Genomic DNA, 27,489 nt, shown 5'->3' on the forward strand with positions numbered 1-27,489 from the left:
CGTTCCTAGAAGCACAGCATATGGCGATTGGGAGATCATGATGGTGTTGGGCCAGGTTCATGCTATGGAACACCAATCCTGGGCCCGGGAAACAAGCACAGACTGGTGGGACCACATAGTGTTGCAGGTATGGGATGATTCCCAGTGGGTGCGAAACTTTCGTATGTGTAGAGCCACACTCATGGAACTTTGTGACTTGCTGTCCCCTGCCGGGAAGCGCAAAGACACCAAAATGAGAGCAGCCCTCACAGTTGAGAAGCAAGTGGCCACAGCCCTGTGGAAGCTTGCAACACCCGACAGCTACCAGTCAATCGGGAATCAGTCTGGAGTGGGCAAATTTACTGTGGGGGCTGCAAGTAGCCAATGCAGTCATTGACCAGGTGCTATCAAGAATAGTGACTTTGGGAAATGTGCAGACCATCGTGGATGGCTTTAATGCGCTGGGGTTCTCTAACTGAGGCGGGGCAACAGACGGAATGCATATCCCTATCTTGGCCCCGGAACACCGGGGTGGCCAGTACGTAAACCGCAAGGGGTACTTTTCCATGGTGCTGCAAGCACTGGTGGATCACAAGGGACGTTTCACCAACATCAACGTGGGATGGCCGGGAAAGGTGCATGACACTCGCATCTTCAGGAACTCTGGTCTGTTTGAACAGCTGCAGGAAGGGACTTACTTCCCAGACCAGAAAATTACTGTTGGGGATGTTGAAATGTCTATAGTTATCCTTGGAGACCCTGCCTACCCCTTAATGCCATGGCTTACACAGGCAGCCTGGACAGTAGTCAGGAGCTGTTCAACTACAGGCTGAGCAAGTGCAGAATGGTGGTAGAATGTGCTTTTGGACGTTTTGAAGTGCGCTGGCGCAGTTTACTGACTCAGTTAGATTTCAGCACAACCAATATTCCAATTGTAATTACTGCTTGTTGTGTGCTCCACAATATCTGTGAGAGTAAGGGGGAGACATTTATGGCGGGGTGGGAGGTTGAGGCAACTCGCCTGGCAGTCAATTTTGCACAGCCAGACAGCAGGGCGATTAGAAGAGCACAGTAGGGGGCGCTGCGCATCAGAGATGCTTTGAAAGCCAGTTTCATGTCTGGCCAGGGTACGGTGTGGGTTGTGTTTGTTTCTCTTGAAGTTAGCCGCCCCCTATTTTTTTATATATATATGAAAGGAAATAAAGTTACAATTGTTTAAAAAACGTTCTTTATTATTTGTTGCACATCACATTGAGAGAAATCAGAAGGTAGAGTGGGGGGGGGGGGATACTGGGGGAAGGAAGGACAAATCCAGAAACCAAATCAAAATTTCAGATATGCCAGCTTTCTGCTGCTTGTTGAATCCTCTGGGGTTGAGTGTGTGGGACCCCGTAGCCTCCCCGCCACGTTCTTGGGCGTCTGGGTGAGGAGGCTATGGAACTTGGGGAGGAGGGAAGGCGGTTATACAAGGGCTGCAGTGGCAGTTTGTGATCTTGCTGCCTTTCCTGCATTAGATCCACCATACAGCGGAGAACGTCAGTTTGCTCCCCCATGAGCTTGACCATAGCATCCTGCCTGCTCTCACTGCCTGCGTCCCTCCTCTCTTCGTGTTCATTTAACGCTTTACGGGACTCCACAATTGTTTGCCTCCACGCATTCAGCTGGTCCCTATCAGTGCGGGAGGACTGCATGAGTTCTGCGAACATGTTGCCCTGAGTTAGTTTTTTCCGCGTTCTAATCTGGACTAGCCTCTGGGATGGAGTAGATAGGGGCCGCGTTAAAACATTTGCACCCACGGGAGGAGAAAAAGGGAGGATAGTATTTTAAAAGATACATTTTAGAGAACAAAGGGGACACTTTCTCAGTGAAACAGGCAATTCATAGTACACATCACATGTTCTTTCTGTACAAGGTCACATTTTGCCTCTTATACTGAAGTGCCTGCCACGTTGGTGTGAGTAAGCCATCACGTGCGGCCAGGCAACAGAATTCAGCTTGCAGGCAGCCATGGTAAGCCCTAGGGGTACGCGGTGTTCTGCTTGTTCTGCATTCATTTCAGTGGTTTCAAACTGCCAGGTCCCCTTTCCCATAGTAAGCAATGCTCTCTAGGATGATCGCTTCACACAACACCCCACCTCCACCCTTACCCACCGCTTGGCTCCAATGAGGCTCTGAGCAGGAATGAGCCATTTAAACTAAACGCGAACAGCCCAGCGCAGCTGGGTTTCCCCACACCGCGGGGCTCCAATCAGGCTCTCACTCACCAGAAGCGCTTTCTCCAGCGTCATGGTCTGGAAGCCTACATTGGGAATGGGGGGAGGCTATTGGGTCCAGCGTTAGGAATAGTTCCTGGCTAGGGGGGGAAACGGATTCCGCACTTGCCGCCTGTGCACTGTCATCGTCGTCGTCCTCCTCCTCTTCGTCCTCCAATAACTCATCCTCCTTGCTCCGTGCAACTCCCCCCTTGCAGGTGTTCACGGATGGTAGTGGTGGCGTCACCCCCCCATAATTGCATACAGCTCATGGTAGAAGCGGCATGTATGGGGCTGTGACCCAGAGTGCCTGTTGGCCTCCCTGGCTTTTTGGTACGTTTGCCTGAGCTCCTTGATTTTTGTACTACACTGCTCTGTGTCCCTGGATTAGCCTCTTTCCATCATGGCCTTGGAGACTTTATCGTATGTATTTGCGTTTCTTTTTTTGGAACATAGTTCTGCCATAACAGATTCGTCTCCCCAACATGCAATGAGATCCAGTACCTCCCGTTCGGACCATGCTGGAGCTTGTCTGCGAATCCGGGACTGGTGGTCTCTTGTGATGATGGACTCTGCATGGTCGCCTGTGGTGGTGGACTGTGCTGATGGTCACTTGTGCTGATGGTGACCAAACAGGAAATGAAATTCAAAAGTTCCTGGGGCTTTTACTGCCTACCTGGCTAGTGCATCGGAGTTGAGAGTGTTGTCCAGAGTGGTCACATGGGAGCGTTCTGGGATAGCTCCCAGAGGCCAATAACATCGAATTGCGTCCACAGTACCTGTAACCCGGAACTGCTGTCTTGATTTTAGCACTACTCCACTTGCCGAGGTGCAGTACAGAAATTGGATTAAAGAGCCCATTTTAAATTAAAAAAACAGTTTGGTCATGTGGATGGAATCATTTTTATTTCGAATTAACTCTGCTAATTCCGAAATAACCGCGTACTGTAGACCAGGCCTAAGTTACTTAGATGTAGCTGAGGTCTAAAGCCAGAGATACAGATTCCATTACTGGAATTGTAATTATTGTTGCTGTGGGGTTATGAAGAGTATATTGTTCGTTATTGCCAAGCTCTGTATATTCCCCTGGCCCATCCTCTTGAAATAATTAAAAGCCTGTTAACTATTTCATACTCCTCTCAGTAGTGTGCTGTATGCTTCATTCAGAGTTTTCCAGGCACCACACTCACAAAAGGTCGACTGACTGAATTACTCTGAAGTCTTAGACAGTGGTGAATATGTAGTAAAAGAGCTGTGTGGTGTTAGATTTAAAGATTTGTAGTTAAGAATTGTTACACTGTTCAGTTTTAAATACATGCTCTGTAAAGTAAGATTGTTTTTTCCAAACTCACAATTTTGAGTTGTTTTATAACTTTGAAGCTTATAACCGTTGTAATATTTAAATCTGTTATCTTGATTGAAATATCTTTTTTAATCTAAACAAGATCAACACTTTAATTCATGCCTTTAATTGTTGGTTCTGACAAGTTTAGTTTTCAGTGTCTGAGAAATGACATTTTGTTTACTTTTTATTGATCGTTTTCACAGCATAAATCTTCAACTGGAAGTCTGTTTATATTTCATCACTTTATGATTGTGTGTCAGGCCTAAGTTATCTGGGGACTTTGCCAATAGTTTTTACAAGGTTCGCTGCCAATTAATTTTATTTATTTATTTAATTTTGGGGGCACAACTGGGCAGGTAGACTAACTGTAATGTTTATATCTCCAGGAGCATGAAAGTCTTTAGAAATGGCTCAAAGCAGTGTTTGTGAGGATTATTAGTAATTTCAGATTGTACTGCATTGCAATAAAGCATTTAATTTATAAGTGAACAACAGTGTGTTTATCAGCTTTGAAACCTATGACCAGGTCTCTGGTCTCATAAGGTCTCTTTATTTTTGCTGCTCTTATTGATCACTCCCTTCTCCTTGACTCTGTTTTTCCTTTTACTTTCTGTAGTCCTGTACTTTATACTCATTTTACTAATCAGTCTCTGAACATTCCTTCAGTATTTGTAACCGTTTTCCCTTTCCTTCTGCTGTTCGTGATCTCCAAAGTTCTGTACTTAGGTGCCTCTTTTCCTTCTGCATTATATCATTGGTGACCATATTGCTCACACAGTCTCAATTGCCAGTGCCAGTTGTGTATCTTTCTTTCACTTTTCAGTCTGACATCTAACTTTTTAACCCTATTCTGGATCCACTGCCAGCTCCTGAGCTCTGTTGCTACTGACAGTACCACCTCCCTGTTTCTTAGGCTTGCAACCTCCAAAGTAATTTTAAACTCTTATTTCCCCAAGCAAGGCAGATGCCAAGTCCTGCTTGTAGCTTCTCCACAACATCTCAAAAGTAAGTTTTAAAATATTTTGACTTTAAGGCTCAGTCTTACACTAGGTAGGTTCTATGCTGGAGTTAGTCCTGGCAGTTATCACTGTTTCTGGTGAATTCTGGGATGTTGTTAATCTCTCAGAATGCCCACCAGCTCCCATAATACTTGGTAACTTTTTCCATAACCCTGTCATGTAGCAGTGGCTTGAGTGAGAGCCTGGTGTTGATGTGATCCAAATGTTTCCAAACACATGGTTTGTATTGTGGACATGTTGCACGGTTGCAAAAAGCAGTGCATTTACCTAGTCTAGACTGAGCTTAAAAGTCAAAACAGTTTTTGCTGATGTTGTGGAGTAACTACCAGCCAGACTCGGTGACTGTGTGTGTTTTGAGGGGAGAGAATCCTACTGCATTAATCATCTTTTTGGTGCAGCCTCTCGTTATGCATTAGAGTCACTCTACTCATTCCACCAGGTATATTTAATTTGGGACATCCTTTCTGAGACAGTATGGGTTAGTGAATGAGACTTGGGATCTGTTGAATTAGAGATCTGGGTTCTAATTTCCAGCTCTGCCTGATTTGACCTTGTGCAACTTCTTAGCTGTTAACCTCTACCCCTTTACCTTTTAAAAGAGGCCTTCGTTTCCTGAGCAGCCCCAAAATCTACATAGCCTAGCTTCCCAGATTGATAGATAAATAAGGCCATGCTTTCCAAAAGCAGTTGATCTGCTTGGCACAGCTGCTGGTTTCTTATGTATCATAACAAAGCAGAAAAAAAAAAACTATTTTTTTCTCCTTTGAAATTTAGCATTAGAAAATTAGTGACACAATTTAATGAGACTGTTTGAGACGAGTAGTAAAGCTGGCACTGTCCACTAATAATCATCCATAGTCTCTGTTTTCTTTAGCATCCTTGCTGATTTTTTTCAGTATTTGTAGCCTTGATAAACTAGATTTTATTCAAATGGAAGTCTGACGTTTATTGACGTAGAGAGCAATTACATGAATTTGAAGAAATTTGCACCCTGTTTCTTGATACATTTGGATAAAGAATGCTGAGAGAGCTCAAATAATGAGACTTCCATTCCACCTGACCTTTCTGCTTTTTTCCCTTTCCTCTTCCTCCATGCCCTCTCCTTCCCTTTTTGGCTTGGTAGTGTACGTATATTTTATTATTATTAACCATGCCCTAACATGTTATGTCTGTATAATATTGTCTGATTTTATACTGTCTGGTCTTGTGGATTTGACGAGTTGATAAGTTGTATAATTGCATAATTTTATTGGTTATCCCTGTGAAATGTGCACTATTTGGTAATATATACAATGTAAGTCATTTGCCCTTTGTATTTTTGTTTATGAAAATTAATTAAAACATCACAAATGTGGATAACTAGATTAAGGATTTTAAATTAACTTTTTTGTTCTAAACCCTTTCTATAGAAATCAATGAATAAAAATTGTCCATATAATTTTTTTGTAGTAGGAATCAGAAGTGCATTAATTAGGGCTGTCAGACAATTTAAAAAAATCGTGATTGCGAAATTAAAAATAGTTTCAATTAATCGCCGTTTTAATTGCACTGTTAAACAGTAATAGAATACCATTTATTTAAATATTTTGAATGTTTTTCTTCATTTTCAAATATATTGATTTCAGTTACAATACAGAATACAAAGTGTAAGTGCTCACTTTATATTATTTTTAGTACAAATACTTGCACTGTAAACAAGATAAACAAAAGAAATACTATTTTTCAATTCACCTCTTACAAATACTGTAGCGCAATCTTTTTAGTGTGAAAGTGCAGCTTACAAATGTGGAACTATGTATTTACTTAGGTGCACTCAAAAATAAAACAATGTAAACTTTAGAGCCTACAAGTCCATTCAGTCCTACTTCTTGTTCAGCCAATTACTAAGACAAACAAGTTTGTTTACATTTATGGGAGATAATGCTGCCTGCTTCTTCTTTACAATGTCACCTGAAAGTGAGAACAGGTGTTCGTATGGTACTGTTGTAGCAGGTGTTGCAAGGTATTTACGTGCCAGATATGCTAAACATTCATATGCCTTTTCGTGCTTAGACAACCATTCCAGAGGACATGCTTATGACGGATTCTGCTCGAAAACAGTCCAAAGCAGCACGGACTGACGCATGTTCATTTTCATCATCTGATATCACCAACAGAAGGTTGATTTTCTATTTCGGTGGTTTAGGTTCTGTAATTTCCTCATAGGAGTGTTGCTCTTTTAAGACTTCTGACAGCATGTTCCATGCCTTGTCCCTCTCAGTTTTTGGAAGGCACTTCAGATTCTAAACCTTGAGGTGAGTGAAAGTGTTCTTAAATTGAACAACATAGGCTGGGTCGTCAGCCGACACTGCAATAATATGAAATATATGGCAGAATGAGGGTAAAACCACAGAGCAGGACATACAGTTCACCCCCAAGGAGTTCAGTCACAAATTTAATTAACACATTTTTTTAACAAGTGTCATCAGCATGGAAGCATGTCCTCTGGAATGATGGTTGAAGCATGAAGGGGCATACGACTGTTTAGCATACCTGGCACGTAAATACCTTGCAATACCGGCTACAACATTGTCTTGGGAATGCCTGTTCTGACTTTTAGGTGACGTAAATAAGCGGGCAGCATTATCTCCTGTAAATGTAAACAAACTTGTTTGTCTTAGCAATTGGCTGAACAAGAAATAAGTCTGCGTGAACTTGTAGGCTCTAAAGTTTTACATTGCTTTTTGTTTCGGAGTGCAGTTCTGTTTAAAAAAACCCTGCATTTGTAAGTTGCACTTTCACGACAGAGATTGCACTACTGTACTTGTCTGAGTTGAATTGAAAAATACTATTTCTTTTGGTTTTTTACAGTGCAAATATTTGTACTACAAATAATATAAAGTGAGCACTGTATACTTTGTATTCTGTGTTGTAATTGAAATCAATATATTTGAAAATGTAGAAAAACATCCACAAATATTTATAATTTTATATTGGTATTCTATTGTTTAGCAGTGTGATTAAAACTATGATTAATTGTGAATTATTTTTTTAATCTAAAAAAAGAAAAGGAAGACTCATGGCACCTTAGAGACTAACAAATTTATTTATTTATTTGTTAGTCTCTAGGGTGCCACAAGTCCTCCTTTTCTTTTTGCGGATACAGTCTAACACGGCTGCTACTCTGAAACTTTTTTTAATCTAGTTAATTTGTTTTGCATTAATCACTTGAGTTAACTGCTATTAATTGACAGACCTAATACTAGTCTCAAACTTGAAGAGGAGAGCAGAAAATGTTGTTTGATGAATCAGTTTAGAAAAGTAGAAGCTGGAATATTGTGTGTGTGTGTGTGTGTGTGTGTGTGTGTACACACACACACACACACACACACACACACACACACAAACTTTGTGTGCAAACACAAAGTTCCGAGTATTGCGTAGGGCAGTGGTCCCCAATCGTTTTATGTCGTACCCCTCCTTACCCATAATGCAGTCTGTCCATGCCCCCTGGAAGCTGGGGACAGAAGAGGGGCCAGGGCCAGAGCCAGAGCCAGGCTTGAGGGCTGGGTGCCGGGGCTGTGGCCGGAGCTGCAGCTAGGAGCAGGGCTAGAGCAGAGCTGGGACAGAGCGTGGCTGGGGGGCACTTCCTCTATTCCCCCCCCCATGTGAGGCTGGCCGAGCCCCCCGAATGTTCTTCTGTGCTCCCCTAGGTGGGCATGCCCCACAGTGGGGACACTGGTGTAAGGAATTGAAAAGGTGTTACTAGTGAGTATTTGTTTGCTGTGAGTTACTGCACTTCTCTGTTTTGACAATGATATAGCATCTTGTTGTGTAGGTTTACTTTGTTTAACTAGTTGTAGGTTTAGAAATATTTAAATCCTTTTAGAGGTTTAGGAGGGTTGATACAGGGTTTTAGTTATCCTTTAGAAATGTGAGCTTAATATCGTTTGTACGTTCTGCATATATGGTATGTTGGTGGGGGGGGGGAAGAGTGGCATTTAGTACTTAGCTGATACAAATAAGTTCAAACTTTGTTCGCCCCTTAACTTAGTAGATTTCTGAGAGTACTTCTGCCTTTACTACAAAGGGGCACTTTGTCTTTTTTTCAATTTTTTATTATAATTAGGAGAATTTCAATTCAACGGCAATAACTATTAAAAATGTAATGGAAACCTATTTCTAAATCTTAATTTATTTTTTCCCAGAGGACTGGCATTTCTCTGAATTATTTCCTTTCACTGTCTTTTTTTTTTTTTTTTTTAAATGTCTAACAGCAGTCTTTAGTTTTAGCTCAGATTTCCTTAATACTGCATACGTCTGAGTGGTATTTATTTCATTTTATGATAACTCAACCTATTCTTTTAAAAATTGGATTGCTACCATTACAATTATGTAGTCTTCCTAGAGAGTCTAAAAATAAAAATATAATGTTCCTATGGCAACTTTAACTCTGCCACATAGCACATCTTTCATGTCTTGGGATGTGTATTTTAGCATTGAAGCACAGATTCCACAAGCTGCTTGGTGTGAGGAGCCCTAATAGATGAAGAACCTGACATATGAAATTAAATTTCTGACAGACTAGAAGAGAGAAATTTTATGTTGTGTGTATTTAAGTTATAAAACAAATGTCTATTCCATGATCTGGGTGTCTTCTCCATAGTTTAGTTTTCTCATAAAATGTTATGATTGACTGCTTGCCACTATCCAGCAAATGTACAAAGATGCACTGGCAGAAATAATCCAATCCCTTCAACAGCAGGCATGATAATAACCACTTGAATCCTCAGTCCATCCTCTCCCTAAATGCATTGGAGAAAAGAGAAGCCTTCCAGCCTGCCTGGAAGGTTAGTCAGTCACCTGGTACCTGAATACGTGAAAGATGGCCAAGTTAAGTTTCCTGTCACTATTTTTAACTTGTGCATTTCCTGACTTTTATTTTAATCATGCAACTTTTAGTATCACATGAATGTAGTTTTTTCATGTAATAGAATTCACAATAGAAGTTTAAAGTTTTTTAGTAGTAAAATGTTTACGTTTTATTATTTTTCTTTTTTTTTAAACAGACTGACTTGGGTCATAGCGATGAGTGTTGCACAAACAAGGGAGGATGAAAATGCATAGTGCAGTCTAATGCCCTGAGTAGAAAATTAGGGAAAGAGATTCTTTTCTAATCTTCAAATTATAACAATTTTAAGTGATGTGTGTTACAATATGTTAAAAACGTTGTTAAGTTGATGTCCTTTTAAAATTGCAGAATATTTACACTACAATATGCAGTTATGAAATCCAAGGTTTCTTCACACCACCTTTTTTTATATCTTCATTTGCTTTTTGCCCTTATATTGAGGAATTATTTTACATGAGAGAATTATGCTCTGGTTAAAGTCTTATTGAAACAAATCTCTCTGAAGATTATCCCAACAGCAACTCCTTTTCCTGCCTGAGCCCACTAATCAAATATATATTGTGATGTGTCATAGGAAATGGGATTAATGAAGCTAAAAATATTAGCAGATTCCAGTGAAAATGCTTGTGATTTTTTTCAAATTTTTACTACTTTCTAAGCCAATCAATTTTTTTTTCAAATAGTGTAGTGCATGCCATTTTTGAAGTTTCAAAGTTAACCACTTTTGAGTTATTTTTATGGAGGGAAAGCTGCTCAGAATGAATATATGGGGAAAGTGTCATGTGGATTGAGGGTATTGTGGTTTTTAAGACCTTCATAATTCAAGGATGGCTGATTGCAGTTTGCTTTTTAAAAAATTAATCATCAAGCAGATAATCTCATTTCAAAAGGTGAACATGTACAATTCTGAATGTGTCAAAATTGGGTAATAGAGAAAAAATCACAATCTTAACTATAGTTGAAGCTACCAGGCTGAAATAAATATATTCCCTTTTTTAGGTGAAAAGGAAGGCATGGATAAATTGTGAGGGTCATTGTAGAAGTAATAACGGAATGTATTGGTGAATGATCCCCTGGGGGAGAAACAGTAGGAACAGGAAAGGAGAGGACAAAGCCCTAGGGAACATCAACTAAAGGAGATAGAGCCCCCAGAGGAGGTGTTGAAAGAGCCATCAGAGGTAAAACAAGAACCTATAGAGCAGGCTATTCCAGAAGCCTTAGAAGAAAAGGTTTGGTTGGAGAAAGAGATTAACTTTTTTGCATCCTTTAATGCTGTTAATGTCCTATTACTTAAACAAGGCCTTAGACTTATACACTCTCTATACATTTTTATTGATTTAATTAAAATTTGTTTAGCAACTGATTTAGTTAAATCCGTTCAAACCGCATGTGTGGACTTTATTTTGGTTTGAGTGCCTTATATCAATTTAGGTTAGGTCAGTAAGGAATCTCTAATGTACTCTTAAACTGAACAATGAATGTCCTCCCACCAAGAGCCAGTTTAACTAAATCAGTTTAGTAACATTTTACATTTTTAGAGCAGTAATTTTTTGATAAAGAAAGTTAAAAGTTAGACCAGTGATTCTCAAACTTTTGTACTGGTGACCCCTTTCACAAAGGAGGCCTCTGAGTGAGACCTCCTTTATAAATTAAAAATACTTTTAAATATTTAACACCAATATAAATCCTGGAGGCAAAGCAGAGTTTGGGGTGGAGACTGACAGCTCATGATCCCACCGTGTAATAACCTCACGACCCCCTGAGGGGTCCCGACCCCAGTTTGAGAACCCCTGGGCTAGATGGAAATCAAAAACATCTTGCAAGAAAAGAAATCACAGGTGCATTGCTTGCTGAAGGAGTTCAGAGGTGTATAGGAGGAGAGAGTGGCAAGGATGAGAATGTATGGATTGGTATTAGAGGGTTTTTAGAATAAAGGGACACTAGGATAAGTTTGAATTCAGAGGAAGTAGTGCCTCATGTGGGAATGACAGAGGGAGCAAAGGAAAGACAGGATTAGGAGAATAAGCTGACAAGTAGGTCCAGATTTCTGTGCGTGGAGTTGAATATAAAGTTATTGACCAAAGGGGTGTATACAGGTTGAGGCTCGAGGAACAATATATATATCTTGGTTTCATCTAAAATAAATAGTATTGTTACATTTGCTGTTAATTGTATTCATTCATACAGCTAAATTAGAATTTCATCATTACGTGGCTTTCTTTTAAACATTGTAACTGGGAATTACAGTCAGTGGCGCCAAAAAAAAAAATTAAAAAATCCAGTTTAAAATCCCCAAGTTAATGAATGGTGCAAACTTGTTGCAGTCAGCCAGGATGCACAATCATTAGTACATGTAAGTTCATTTGTTAACACTGATGCAGGCCTCTGTAGTCTTGAGTTCCTGAAGGCAAAAACAATATATGAATAGTCCAAGGAAGCCTGACTTATTACAGGGTTAACGTCATCCAATCATGAGACCAGAATATTTCTCATGTATGTAATAATATTAATTGATAAACTGTAATGGGTTGTTGCTAAAACGCTGATCCTGAGATTATTGAAATTTTTTTTTAAATTATGAACTCTGAACATAACATTATCTTCTTCCGTTAGGAAGATCACTTTGGTAAAAGAAGAGCAATATAAAGCACATTGGAGTCCTTATCAGGCACCTTTTCAGTATTTTATTTCTTTCCAGTTTGTGTTGTTTTTTTTAAAAACAACACTTTTGTGGCATTTCCATATCTATGTTCTTTTAAATTGTGTATTCAAAATACTATGCTCTAAAATATTGGATATGCATAATGTGGAAAATGCAATATTTGATTCAGTAACATAAATATCAAGATAAAAGGAAAGGTGAAACTGAGGAGCAGACCTGCATTAAATAGACATAGGCAGTCGTACACTCTGTAGGAAAACATTATGAATATTTGAAAGACTGAAAAGGATTAAAATCAGAGGGAATAATGAATTTTCAAATATACAATTATATGGGGAATCGTAAGCAGATTCCATTTATTCAATGGAAAACGTTACTATTGTATCTTTTTTAAATAGAAAGTAGGGCTGTCAATTAATTGCAGTTAACTGACGCGATTAACTAAAAAAAAATGAGTCGCGATTAATCCTACTGATAACAATAGAATAACAATTGAAATTTATTAAATATTTTTGGATGTTTTTCTACATTTTAAATATTGATTTCAATTACAACACAGAATACAAAGTGCACCGTGTTCATTTTATATTATTTTTATTACAAATATACGCACTGTAAAAATGATAAACAAAAAAATTTTTCAATTCACCTCATGCAAGTACTGAAGTGCAATCTCTTTATTGTGAAAGTATAACTTACAAATCCAGATTTTTTTTTGGTTACATAACTGCACTCAAAAACAAAACAGTGTAAAACTTCAGAGCCGACAGGTCCACTCGGGCCTACTTCTTATTCTGCCAATTGCGAAGACAAACACGTTTGTTTACATTGACAGGAGATACTACTGCCTGCTTCTTATTTATAATGTCACCTGAAAGTGAGAACAGGTGTTCGCATGGCACTTTTGTAGCCGGCGTTGCAAGGTATTTACATGCTAGATATGCTAAAGATTCGTATGCCCCTTCATGCTTCGGCCACCATTCCAGAGGACATGCTTCCCTGCTGATGATGCTTGTTAAAAATATGATTAAATTTGTGACTGTACTCCTTAGCGGGAGAATTGTATGTCTCCTGCTCTGTTTTATGCACATTCTGCATATATTTCATATTATAGCAGTCTCAGATGATGACCCAGTACATGTTCGTTTTAAGAACACTTTCACAGCAGATTTGACAAAACGCAAAGAAGATACCAATGTGAGATTTCTAAAAATAGTTACAGCACTTGATCCAAGGCTTAAGAATCTGAAGCTCCACACCTTGCCCCTCTCAGATTTTGGATGGCACATGCTTTTAGAAGTCTTAAAAGACCAACACTCTGATGCGCAAACTACAGAACCCAAACCACCGAAAAAGAAAATCAACCTTCTGCTGGTTGATCTGACTCAGCATCTGACTCAGATGATGAAAATGAACATGCATCAGTCCACACTGCTTTGGATCGTTATCAAGCAGAACCCATCGTCAGCATGGAAGCATGTCCTCTGGAATGGTGGTTGAAGCATGAAGGGACATATGAATCTTTAGTGCACCTGGCACATAAATATCTTGCAACGCCAGCTACAAAAGTGCCATGCGAACGCCTGTTCTCATTTTCAGGTGGCATTGTAAACAAGAAGCAGGCAGGCAGCATTGTCTCCTGCAAATTGTAACCAACCTTGTTTGTCTGAGTGATTGACCAAGAAGTAGGACTGAGTGGACTTGTAGGCTCTACAGTTTTACATTGTTTTATTTTTGAATGCAGGTTTTTTTGGTACATAATTCTACATTTGTAAGTTCAACTTTCATGGTAAAGGGATTGCACTACAGTACTTAAGAGGTGAATTGGAAATTTTTTTTACAGTGCAAATATTTGTAATAAAAATGTAAAGTGAGTACTGTACACTTTGTATTCTGTGTTGTAATTTAATATATTTGGAAATGTAGTAAACATCCAAAAATATTTAAAATAAATGGTATTCTATTGTTAACAGCTTGATTAATCACGATTAATTTTTTTTATTGCTTGACAGCCCTAGTAGAAAGTCTTTGTTTCTACATCTAAGAGAGCTTGTTTTTAGCGTTATTTTTGGTTTTGGTAAAACACAACATCACACTTTGAACTAAGAACATGTATAAAATTTGGCATTTCCCCCTCCTCCCCCTCTCTTACAGAAAATGCTGGAACAGGAGAGATGAGTACTCCTTTCACTAAGGCCTAGAATTGCCTGTTGAACAACAATCCTGATCAGGCAATATACGAATGGCCCAAGGAAGCCAGCAAATAGATTTTCAGGTTTTACATGACCTGCGACAAAAATTTCCAGAGGTACCTGAAGTTGTTGTGTCCAGATGCATGTTACAGGTCAGTGTCCTGTTAGTACTGTATATTTATGTGTTGCCATTTATTGTAGATATTACAAGTAACTTCCAAAAGCTTTCCCTCTAACCTGCCATGGTTGGGTGAACTGTCGATAACAGATATTTTTTTGTTTGTTTAAATATCTCTTTTTATATTTTTGTCTTCCTTCTGTTTGCTTTAAAACAAGTAAAGTCTCAAATCAGTTTCCAGTTTTTTCATAGTCTATTTTCTCACAATGTTTCTTAAAATTGAGGAATTTCAATTTCTTCATATGTTAGTGTTAATATTTTGTACTGTTTACATTGGGAATCTAAAAGTTTCTATTATAAACACTTTTATTCTCAAGGACTTATTATGTGGCTGAAAATTTACTTTAGAGTGAAATTTGATGAACACTGCATATTCAGAGAACTAGTATGACTATTTTTAAGTTGCAAGAAGGCAAAATTTCAACCCTACCCTTATTTTTGTTAGGTCTCAAGCTACTCGTATAAGGAGCAGGCAAAAAGTTTTATTTTTCCACCTTCCACTCCCCCCTTTTGCTGAAGTAGGAAAATTACTCCTTTGGGAATTCTGCGCTACTGTGCATGTGCATGATTGAGCCATGCACATTTTAAATTTTTTGTGCAGAAAAAAGCTTCTGCTGATATTTTGCTGCAGTTCCGCTTTTTGCTCACCAGAGGGTGCTGTAGTGCTCGAACAAAGCAACAGCTCCCGGCTAGCTAGGGAAGAGAAAGAGCCTGCCTTCTTCACAGTGCCTGTCAGGACAGTTCAGGAGATGAGCTATGGGGAGACAGACAGCCTGGGGTGCTGGGGGGGGGGGTCAGTTCGGCTCATAGGGGCTAGTGGGGGAGGACAGACTGGGGTAGGGGCTGAATGGGACTGGAGGGACAGGGCCACAGGGGAAGGGAGCTGCAGGGCCACATGGTGATGTGGGAGGGGATGTAGAGCTACATAGGGACAGGGAAGTGGCTGGATAGGAGCACAGACACACATGGGGATTGGAGAGGGAGTACAGAGCCACATGGGGACAGGAGAGAAGGTACAGAGCCACATGGGGATGGGGGAGTGGGTGTCTGAGTGGGGGTTGAGTGACACGTAGACGTGGGGTGCAAGGACACATGGGGATAGGGGCAGATGTGCCTGACTGAATGGGAGAGGTTAGGAGTCACTCAGGGTCTGCATGAGGGAAGTTCCCTAACAATCTCTCCTCGACCCCAAAAATGCCTGTTACATAATTTTCCCACCCCTAATTAACAACTCTCCAAGTTCACACCCAGGCTACTTCCCAACAATGTACTTCTCTCTCCCTCAGCTCCTCCGTTATCCTGGACTCCCCCAAGCCTTTGCACTGCTTCTGAGGGGTGCGGGAAATACAGTTCTGTATTGTAGTTTAAATGAATTATTACTCAGAGTTCTGTATTAATATGCATAGTAAGGAATCTGTTTGTCAAAAAACATTTCCTGAATCTTTTTTGTTGTCTGTATTGTTACAGGCATACTTGCTGACAGGTATTTTGAAATAAATGATCAAAAATAATTGAAACTGGTGTGATTATATTGTGTTATTTTGACAAAATATGCAGAATTTTGCAGAATGTTAATAATTGTGCACATAATTTTTAATTTTTTGTGTGCTGAATTTTTAATTTTTTGGCACAGAATTCCCCCAGGAATAGAAAATGGACCAATCCATGGTGTTACTATATCTGCTCTTCAAATTGCATGGCACCATGCTTGTGCTTCAGACTGCGTCTGCAAAGTACTAATTTTTTTATTTCAAATGCTATTAAGTTCTTTTAACATTAAAAATGGCATACTGGAGTGAGGTGATACATTTGCTTAGTCACGTGCATTATATCTTTATCTTTTGGAGTCTGTTTATGATAGGTCTTACACTAGGCAGCCTCCTTCTCATCACAAAATATGGCAAAATTTGATATGGTTGATTTTTTTTTTCTACTGAGGGAGGGGTCCGGAACCAGAAAATTAGGGTCTGGCACATAACAGAAGTGTGTGGCAGAAGTGTGCAAGAAATAGCACCCCTGCACTGCTGTTGTTTGCCGCCTTGCTTTTGTGAGTACAATTTTTTTAAATTTGTTTTTGTAGGGTAGGTCATGTGTTCATAATATGGACAATTGCATTTCACTAAAGTTTTTAAATGACGGAGTTATTTAGCTTTAAATACATAAAGTTAATTAATGTTATGAGTTCCATAAATGGGGCTATCCAGTGGGGAGTGTGAGGGTCCTCCAGTGGCTTGGGCTGCAGTGGACTCCATTTCCTGGGAAGTTATGATTCCTTCCAAGTGCAGAGAGGCAGAAAGTACTCCACCGCTGTTGCTGCAGCAGCAAGAGCTTTTTGGATCTGCTCTGGTAGCATAGTGACTTGGGCAGGGGAGCTCAAAGTTCCCTTATGGTGGCAGCCCCGAATCTGGTGGAAGGCATCTGGCTGAGCTGACTCCATAAATACACACAGATAGAATTCTACCAGGTCAGTGACTTTCTTTGTAATTTAATGTGCTCTGATTTGACTAAGATAACAGTGAAGCTCCAACTACTTCAGTATTGGCTTAGTCTCACTTAAGCCAGGAAGTTATGAGTTAAGACTGATGGAGAAGTCTTAAGGTAGCACTTTCAAGTCCATATATGGTACTGGTCAGTGAATTTTATCTCTTGTACACTTGAGTAAAGTGGAGTTTTGAATTGTCTAAATATTATGACTATTGTATAAGCTGGATTTTTATGTTTATTTTACATTTATTTTAACATACTTTTTCTCAAGTGGGCAGAAATTTGGAAGGCAGTTTCCCTATTTTTTTTCCATAATAGACCTCTGACTTGGCCCTTTCCTTATTGCTCCTGCCACTTCCTGAATATGTTAATCTGCTCTTGTAAAGAGAACATTCTTCGAGAAGACTCTGCATAGTCCCACTTCTGGATGTTGTACTGCCAAGTGCTGCCAAATGATAGAACCTTCCCTAAACATTTTCCATTACGGCATTCTCATGCCCCCTTTTTACCCCTCCCCTCAGGATCTCCAAAAGTTCTGAAGGCATAACTATGTAAGGAGTGCAGCGCCCTCTGCCACCTCAGTTCGTTCCAACTACTTGCCATTGATGGATGTGAACCCCTCCAGTCCTTTCAGCTCTGAAGTTCTTTCCTTCATTCTTAGTGTTAATTGTTAGTTTTCTATTATAGTATAGTGATAAGCATAGGTTGTTAGGTAGGTAGTTAGCACAATTCCAGGTTATGGCAGAACTGAAGAAGTGGGATTCAAGAGGCTTCATACCCTGCTATCTTCCAGATGTTGGATGACCATTCTCCTTGGTATTCCATCTTCCAGACTTCAGCAGCTGGAGCTTGCAAGGAGAGGAATATAGCTTGCAGATGCTTCTCCTTAAGGAGGCCCTTGAGGCTAAATCCTCTGTATCTGGCCAGTCAGCTTCTGTCACTTCTTCCAAGAAGTCAATGCAGATTAAGGGTTCCAGGAAATTGGAACCTTCAGTGGGTCCACCTATAGTTCCCGCTGCTCCAGCAGTTAGGCTTTTGAAGTTGGAACCAAGGGACACTCTATTGGTACTTAGCTGTCTTTGTTCCAGAGAAGGTGACAGATGTTAGCAGTGCCAGATCCTGCATGTCAGACAGAGCTTCTATGGTTCTGAAGCCAAAGGTTGCTTCTAGTCTCAGCTTCAGGAGCCAAGAAGATAGATTTGAGTATCTGGATCCTGTGCCATCCAAATGTTTGGCTCCAGCCTCAACCCTTGCTCAAGTTTTAGGTCTATCTTAAATTCCAAAGAAGACTTCACTTTGGTAGCTAATGTGCACTCTTTGGCTTCTGAGCATTCCTCAGATTTGAGTGAGAAGTAAAGAGACTTGAGAAACAGACAAGCTTCACCAATTCCGAGGTTGGCATCATCTTCACCTGTAAAGGATCAGTCTGAGGAAGAGGATGAGAAGATAGCATGCTTCTATTAAAAAAGAGGAGGTGGTATAGACTGTGATTCTGGTTTTTCAGCAGATGAGCATGTGGGACTGACTTTTCCAATTCTGAGAATCCTCTGCAGTTTCATGATTTAGTGGATTGCATGATGTCCACTTTGAATTGGTCTTCCGTGCCTGTGAAGGAGGCATTTCATCCGGTGATTAATATTCTTGGGGTACCTCCAAGAGTACGATGTCCTTACTAAACTTTGACGCTCCAGCCTGTAAGACTGTGTGGTCCATTCCTGCCAACCTATATCCAAGAAGGCAGACAAATTGCATCAGATACCCTCAGAGAGGTTTTCATATGCATGCTGTACCTAATTCACTGGTAGTGGCTGCTGCAAATCAAGGTCTGGATAGACACATTTCACCCCAGTGATAGAAGGGGGAAGGAGATGTTCTCCTCTTCATGTCTTGGTATTAGGGTGGCAAATATAGGGAGACAAATTACCAAGCTGTTATGGCCTGCTATCTATTCCACCTGTGGGAAAAGTTGGCATTTTGGGGGCATGATTTGCCAGATGACAAAAGAAGAGGGGAAAATGTAATCCTAGAGGAGGGTCAAAATGTGGCAAAGATCACTCTCAGGATTTCCCTTGGTGCCTCAGACTCTTCTGTTACAGCATTGGCTTCTGCAGTTACCCTGAGGAGAAATACATAGCTTCATTCCTCCTCTTTGGCTCTGGATACTAGAATTCAAATGGAAGATCTCCTTCCCTTCAAAGGGGAGATCTTTTCAGTGAAAAGAAAGATGAGTTGCTGGAGAAGTTGAAGGAGACAAGATCGAAAGCCCGTTCTTTGGACTTGGTTTCTTCTACTAGCAGGAGATCTACTCCTTTCTGTTATCAGAGACCATATTATTAATAGTAGTCTTTGGCTTATTTCTCATAAAATTAAAGACATCAACAGAACTCAGCAGGCTTCATCGTTCCAGAGCCAGAATAAAAAGAAGTCTTTTTTTTTTTTTTTAAATCAAGGCCTAAATAGATTTGATATGAGGGTTGAGAGTCAAGAACCAATCAGCAACGATCCTTCCCTTTCTCTGTTTGGGAACAGGCTCGCCCATTTTATCAGCAAATGGAGGCTTCTCGTGAGGCTATTCTGCACTTCTGAAAATAGAAGTTGCTTCTTATAACGCTACAGAGGAGGTATCCAAACACAAGATACTTTCTGATGCAGTGTCCATCACAAGTTCTTTTCCCTGGGCTTATGCACATCCCTATCTAGGGCAACACAGTCCTCCTTCCTTTCACTGGGGCCACACCCACACACTTTACAAAGATGGCAATCACCTTGAGGTTCCTCCCAACTGACTTGAATCCTCTGGTTAATTGCCCCAAGGCATAGACCACTGATCCTTCTGGACTTGATTGCATGCACTTAGGCACCATCTGCTGACTTATTACAATGGCAGTGTGCAGTGCCACTTGAAGAAATGAAGGTTACTTACATATAGAGTGCTTTGAGATGGCTCTGTATGTTCACGCTTCCCACCCACCTTCCCTTCTTTCTCAGTCCCTTTTTGTTTTGTCTGTGTGTTGGTGGTGGAAGGAACTGAGGGTGTAGAGGGCACTGTGCGTCCTTATGTAGCAGTGTCTAAAGAACATTTGGAGCCATGGAGGGGAGGGAGGCTTTTCAGAGCGCTCCAGTGAGGGGTTCTCAAACTTATTTGATTGCACCCCTCTTCTTTGCATCTGTAGTATACACCCCCCACCGCACAAGTACGTATACCGATTTTTAAAAAAATCACCATGGGACTCTCACTAAATATTAAAAACCATAAGGTCAAATAGACCCAATGATCCATTGTAATAAGAGCAAAAGCAAAATTGTGATTGTGATGTATGCTTACAATTAAATGTGCACACCATGTCGTAGCAAACTGATTAACGTACAGATGGTGATGACTTGATATAATGCTATGCAAGCTTAACAGAAATCTGTCAAAATGCACAGCACCATCTGAGGACCTGATATGTCTGGAGGAATCAGCTTTGCTAGTTATTCATTACTGTGGGTAAAATGGGTGAAATAAGTTTTGGGTTTTTTTGCTAAAGTGTCTCATGCTCCCCCCAGCCTCTCGAATGCATTCTGCGCCCCCGAGGGGGCTCACCCCCCCAGTTTGAGAACCTCTGATCTAATGGACACTTCTTGGAGAGGTTCTACTGTTAGGCACCATTAGGCGATGTAATATTTTTAAATGTGAATATACAGAGCAATCTTTCTCTAGGTGTATATATAACAAACCTTCATTTCCCTTCAATTACAAGTACTTATTCAGGCTTGTTTATAAACTAACATACTTTTACCTTTACTCTCTGCTTCCCTTTTTCTTCAGTACTTCATACAGATTCACTGAGATCTAGCCTCTGAGGGTGGGGCACATGCACAGGGGGGGTGCAGATGCCAGGGGTAGCCTTGGAGGTGAAGGTTGCGGGAAAGGAGGTTGATCTGTAGATGGGCCCTAGCCAGCCTTCTAGTGGAAATTTTCTCTGTAAAGAAATGGGCTATAGATTAATTTTTTTTAAATGATCTTAGCAGTCCTTTTATATTAAGCTTGTCAGAGCAGACATTCCATAGAAGCATTACAAAATCAAAAGATGAGAACTTTTTTAACTAGTCTTGATCAACTAAATTTGTTCCTGGTTTCTAGGTTTCAATTGGAAAGTCCCAGAAACTAAGTTATGCTTCATCTAATTTGGGTTTTCCTACAGAATGGCAAAAAAAAAACTTGACTTCAGGATCCTCTTGTCCAGATCACTTTAAATTGTGCAGAAAAATTCTACATCTGTTCCAAATCCCCCCATCAGTTTTTAGGCCAAAATTATTGGGTTTTTTTGGTGTGGATTTTAGAAAAGGGGTTCAAAATTAAGCTTATATTGAAAACTCAGTTGCAACTTACAGTGGAGTAGCTAATATTGGTTCACAAAAAGCACAATATAAGAAAGCTGTTAAGCAGAACACTTCACTGTCAACATGTCTACTCTTTGTATATTTTACCTTGAAAGTAGAGGGCTAGTTGAAAGGTTAATAGGACACAGCATAAGCCTGTTTAAACTAGGGGGTTGCACACTTGCTTCTGTCGGCCAAATTTATTGCGCACATCGGGGACTCCTTGAATCTCTCCATTCTCCCCTACAAGCTTATGAGCCCCCCTCTATTTCAGGAGCTAGTTACAATCCCCTTTTTTCATATGCGCTGTGTGCCCTCCATTACCCTCTCTGCCCTCCTAAGGCTCTGTCCAACATTACTTCATGCCAAGAGGTTTGTATGTGTCCCCATTCCTCCAGTCAGAGGTTCTGTGTGCCCCTATTTCCTGTCCCCCTCCCAACATTGTTATTCTCCTTTCCTCTTGTCTTTCTCTTTCATTGTGTCAACATTTTAAACTCAGTTGGATGTGGACAGAGCTAAAATGAGGGGCATTATGTTCATTTCTGCCGTCAAACCCTTCTTTGGTCTATAGACAATAAACAGGTTGTTAGAAGTGTGACTTTGTATACAGATGTTCCTCCACTTCCTCCTTTTGGGTTTTCTGGTTTTCATAAAAATCAGTAGGGTTCTATCTGTTGATGTTGAGAGTACCTGAAATTTTGGAATTGATTGGCTTCAGCATTCAAAAGTTATTGCGTTACATCCAAGCAAAAAAAATATCAAGTTGTGCCTATGGGCCTCGCAAGCTTGGCTAGTTATTTCTGTATTATTTCCTTCTATGGTCTTCTCAGTATCCACTCTGTTTTCTTAGCTCCATTCAAAATTCTGCTGCTAAGATCTTTCTGGCCCATCATTCTGTCTGTCACCCTTTTTGTGCCTTTACTGGCTCTACGTTCTCTACTCCATGAAGTACAAGCTTCTGGTCCTCACCTTTAACCCCTCGTGTTTTAGCCCCTCGGTACTTCCCACTTCTGTATCTTAGTGTTCCCCCTACAACACCATTCTCCAGTGCGAGCTTCCATTACCCGTTTCTCTGCTTCTCCCACAGGCACCTTCATGCCTTCTTCCATGTCTCCCATTATCCCTGGAACACCCAGCCCAAGCTAATATGTATACTACTAACTTGTCCTTCTTCATAGCTCTCAGACCTCATAGCTCTCAGAAATTGCCAACTAATAATATACTTAGCTCTTTATATAACGTTTTTAATTGGCTCTCAAAGCGCTTTACCATAATGGCTAGGTAGATGGCCACTAGGGCTCCTGTCATCTTTATTTTATAATGTATTTCTTTAAAAGACTCAAAAGGATCAAGCTGTGTATGCATCTGGCCTGTATAAACATTTTCTTGTTACTGTTCCTCCCCTTACTTTTGTTGCATCTTAGATTATAAACTCTTCAGAGTAACAATGGTCTATGATTCGGTGGGGTGCTTAACACAGAGGCTCTGATCCTGATTGGGCCCTCTGTCTGCTACTTAATAAAAGTAATTTGATAGAAAGCATATAGCGTGAGTTAATTTGTCTTGCCGATAGAAGTAGTGAGAGCTGTACTTTTGGACAGTACTCTTATTATTCTAGTGCGGCATATGTTGTTCTCCTTGATATCTCTATTTTTTTCTAGTTCATTTACATGTATTTATCTTTTTGTACAGCTTGCTTGTTCAAAATACATTTGATTATAATTACTGGTTTTGGTAGAAGTCATGGCCTACTAGTCACTTGACTTACAAAAGAAATATGTTAAAGTATACTTGTTTTCTTTAGATAGACTGTATGAAAATTGAATAAAAATATGAACAGATGAAAGAGAATGATTATGGGTTCAGGACAGAAAACTGAATAATTTCAATAATCTTTTTTTAATTTCTTTTAAAGAAGGTTAGTTGGAAGCTCTAAGATCCCCCAGTTAAGTCAGAGAAAAAAGTGAAGAGTGTGCGTAGTTTGTTTTTTAAACTGTTTTTAAAAAAAAACCAAACAACTAGTCAGTTATGGGTTTCTGATTACCTCGGTTCGAGGTAAGCAAAAAACACATTTTGCTCATTTATTTTTATAGATTATTACCATTTACATTTTTTTAAATGTCCTCAGATTCAAGTTTGTGTGTTAAGTTTATCCCAAAGAAAGGGTTGTTGTAAAGCTTTTGAAAATAGTGGACTATTAGGGGAATTTTGGTAGACACAGTATGAATATTTAAATATACCACTGTAATCAATATTTCTTCTATTTAAAGTGTTTCATCTTGTGAAGTAGATTGTTCATATGCTGCTGCTGTTTGTTCAAATTAAATTCTTATTTGACGTATCTTTAATGTTCTCTTCTGCACTTTCCTTAATCTGCATGTTTCTTCTGTTTATAAATTTGCCATTTTATATTCAGCAGATGGTATTACGTTATGAAATCAATCTTTAAAATGTTTTGGAAAACATTTAAAATAAACATATTTTGTTTTTGTTTTTCAAGTTATTTACCCGTAATATACAGGTACAGTGAAGTCAACCCTTCTGTCAGTTTCCCCCTCAGCAGAGTCTTGATCAATGCTGAAGATTGTTCTGAAAGTGGGGAAGAATAGCAAAAGTATTCATCCAAGAAGTACCATACCGTATTAGCTTGTCAAGGATCTCCCTGTCACTACTGCAGCAACAATGCAGATCTCTGCCCTTGGTGCCAGGGAGTGAGTCACAGTTCTCATAATAGTAAGCTTCACATGCAAGCCCCTCATGCATGTGTAGCAGCTGTGCTGGCCAACAACCCAAAGCTTTTCATTTGATGCTGCATAGTAATTTTTTAATGATGATACAATGTAAGCATATGACCTTATTTTATCAATAACTTCAAACTCTGTTTTTTTTTTATAGAATAATAATAACTTGGATGCCTGTTGTGCAGTTCTGTCTCAGGAGAGCACGAAGTATCTCTACGGTGAAGGAGACCTAGGTTTTTCGGATGATTCTGGGATTCCTGGACTACGAAATCACATGACATCTCTTAACTTGGATTTGCAGTCACAGAATGTGTATCACCATGGACGGGAAGGAAGTAGAATGAATGGAAATAGGACTTTAGCTCACAGCATTAGTGATGGACATCTTCAAGGCAGTCAGCCCAACAGTGAACTGTTTCAGCAGGAACCACAGACAGCACCAGCTCAAGTTCCACAGGGATTTAATGTCTTTGGAATGGCTAATACAGTTAGTACTTCTAATCCAGGACAACACCTGGGATTTCACATAGGCAGCAAAGGAGCATCTAGCCTCTCTCAGCAAACACCCAGGTTCAACCCCATTATGGTAACTTTAGCCCCCAATATTCAGCCTGGTCGCAATACCCCTACGTCTTTGCACATACATGGTGTACCTCCACCTGTACTTAATAGTCCACAGGGAAATTCTATCTATATTAGGCCTTATATTACAACTCCAAGTGGTACAGCTCGACAGACACAGCAGCATCCAGGTTGGGTGTCTCAGTTTAATCCCATGCATCCTCAGCAAGTCTACCAGCCTTCACAACCAAGTCCCTGGACTACTCTTCCTACATCCAGTCCTCTGCCACATACCTCATCACAACAATCATCACAGCCAAACCAACAAGGCCACCAGACTTCTCATGTTTATATGCCTATCAGTTCACCCACTACTCCACAAGCACCCATGATTCATTCATCTGGTAGTTCACAGTCTGCTACCCATAGCCAATATAACATTCAGAATATCTCAACAGGACCTCGCAAAAACCAAATTGAAATCAAACTTGAACCACCACAAAGAAACAATTCTTCAAAGCTGCGTTCATCTGGTCCTCGCACTTCCACTAATCCTTCTTCCCTCAACAGCCAGACATTAAGTAGAAGTCAACCCACTGTTTACATAGCTGCCAGTCCACCAAATACTGATGAAGTGATCACACGCAGTCAACCTAAGGTCTACATTTCAGCAAATGCCACAACAGGAGATGAGCAAATTGTGCGGAACCAACCAACACTCTTCATATCAACAAATCCTGGTGTAACTACCACCTCTAGGAATATGTCTGGTCAAGTAAGCATGGGTCCTGCATTTATTCATCACCATCCACCCAAGAGTCGAGCAGTGGGCAACAACACCACTGCAACCTCTCCTCGAGTAGTGGTCACGCAGCCTAACACAAAATATACTTTTAAAATTACAGTTTCTCCAAATAAACCCCCTGCAGTTTCACCAGGGGTAGTATCCCCAACCTTTGAACCTACAAATCTTCTAAACCTTCCTGATCACTATGCAGAACCAGAGGGTATCCAGCATCTTACTGACCCTGTTTTAGCACATGTGGATAGGATCAGTGATGCACGGAAATTGAGTGTGGGATCCGATGATGCTGCCTACACACAAGGTAATATTCTTAATGTAAATTGCAGAGATTTTTACCAAGTTATCTGGCCCAATAGTTACATTTCAGGGCAAAACAAGAACCACCAATCAGCCATTTTGGAATTGATACAATAACTCCTGTTCATTGCACTCTGGAGTATATTCTAAAACAGAAATACAAATTTATAATTAACACACATTTGACTCAATCCTTCCTTAACTTTGCATGGTAAAGGCAGGTTTAACTGATTACCTGACGGTAAAATAGAGGTTCTGTTGTTTTGTGTTCACTTATCAATAATCACTTTCTGTTCTGTGTAGCCTTTTCTGAGTTAGCAGATGGGATAGAATTCTTTACTTTACCAGACTAGAAGGGTGGTTACTTCATTTTAATAGATTGTTCTGAAAAAGATTTCTCATTTTTCAATTGATTTTAAACAAATCAAATGTCCAGACATACTGACAGGTTGTTGAACCAGATTACAGTTGATAGGCACTGTTCCCATTGAATATTGCTTTCCTTATTAATAGTTCATTTTGCAAATGTTATATAGAAAGTGAGGAATCTAGACTTTGGAAGCTATTTGAATAGGAGTGAATTTTTTATCTCGCCATTTTCTGTTGTCAGACATCCATAAGGATGTTTGAAGTTATATTACTTGTATTATTTATATAATGTTATAAACAAATATGAAAAAGAATCCAATCCCAAAGAAGTTAAAGCCTAAATAGTAGTGTGGTGAACAAAAGGGGATGAGATTACATGAAAAGCAAATGAATTGTGTAGTGATAAGGACTCCTCTTGTTAATCCCACTATTCTTGTGTCTTTATATTTTGTGTATTTTGTTAACATGGAGAGGAGTAGGATTATAGTAATACAATAATAATTTGAAAATGATCCAGATTGAGCCTTCCAATACTTATTAGGATACAAAGCTTCTTGAGACCCTTCAATTATTGTCAACCAATTTAGCATTAAAAGAAATTGACATAAGACTTGTTCCAAGATTACTGTAAACGTTGTTCAGATCAACTGTTATGAGGTAAATTTAATATTGAAGTAGCTTGTGCACGCCTTGTCTAGATTAGGGGGTTCTTGAATGCTGTGGTGTTTAAATCCCATCCCCATTAGTATTTTTGCTAAACATACATTAGGAGGAAAATAAATCTTGCATCTATATAATGATCATACTGTTCGAATGATCTGCATTTCTGGTACAGTTTTTCTTCTGTTCTGACTTTCTTGAGACAATATTTGTGGTACTGGCTTCTGCTGCATGCAGCTCCTACCAGACCTAGCTTTGAATACCAAATGATTCCTACTATGGTACTAGCTACTCCTACAATCAACAGCTGATGCGTCATGACCAGGGAAAGCTCCCTGTGCCCAGTGCTGCTTCAGGGTCGCTGATTGCATAGGAACTAATTCATCCTCCAAAAGTGCTGATTCCCACCTACACTGAACCCCGATTGTGTATTAAGTAATACACAATTGTAATGTGTAATGCAAGTTTTCAGAGACAAAAGGCCAATGCATGGTGTGGGTTATGGTCTTAGCATGAAGCTGTGTGACAGGAGCTGTCTCTGCACTGACTTTATGGGGTAAGTCCCTTCCCCTCTATTTAGTGTGGGCTTCTGTTCTCCTCTATACTCATGTGTAATGCTGCTCAAGTGTTCTGTATTCAGAGGAATGCTCCAGATTTCCAGAACATATTTTCTTCCACTCAGCTGCTAT

The 27,489-nt window shown here is 39.9% G+C and overlaps 1 protein-coding gene across 5 annotated transcripts in view; it reads left to right on the forward strand.

Moving 5' to 3' along the window:
• TAB2 (TGF-beta activated kinase 1 (MAP3K7) binding protein 2) overlaps positions 1 to 27,489 on the forward strand; it is a 142,688-nt gene that overhangs the window by 86,134 nt on the left and 29,065 nt on the right. For 4 of the 5 annotated variants that reach the window (XM_048844255.2, XM_075126799.1, XM_075126797.1 and 1 more), the window contains exons 3-4: positions 14,303 to 14,492; positions 24,263 to 25,775. In XM_048844255.2, the coding sequence (XP_048700212.2) occupies positions 14,391 to 14,492; positions 24,263 to 25,775 (1,615 nt within the window). In that variant the 5' untranslated portion in view covers positions 14,303 to 14,390. The remainder of the gene's footprint in view (positions 1 to 14,302; positions 14,493 to 24,262; positions 25,776 to 27,489) is intronic. The other variant, XM_075126800.1, reaches the window with a different exon arrangement.

This window comes from Caretta caretta, chromosome 3, assembly GCF_965140235.1.
Source record: "Caretta caretta isolate rCarCar2 chromosome 3, rCarCar1.hap1, whole genome shotgun sequence".
Taxonomy (NCBI): domain Eukaryota; kingdom Metazoa; phylum Chordata; order Testudines; family Cheloniidae; genus Caretta; species Caretta caretta.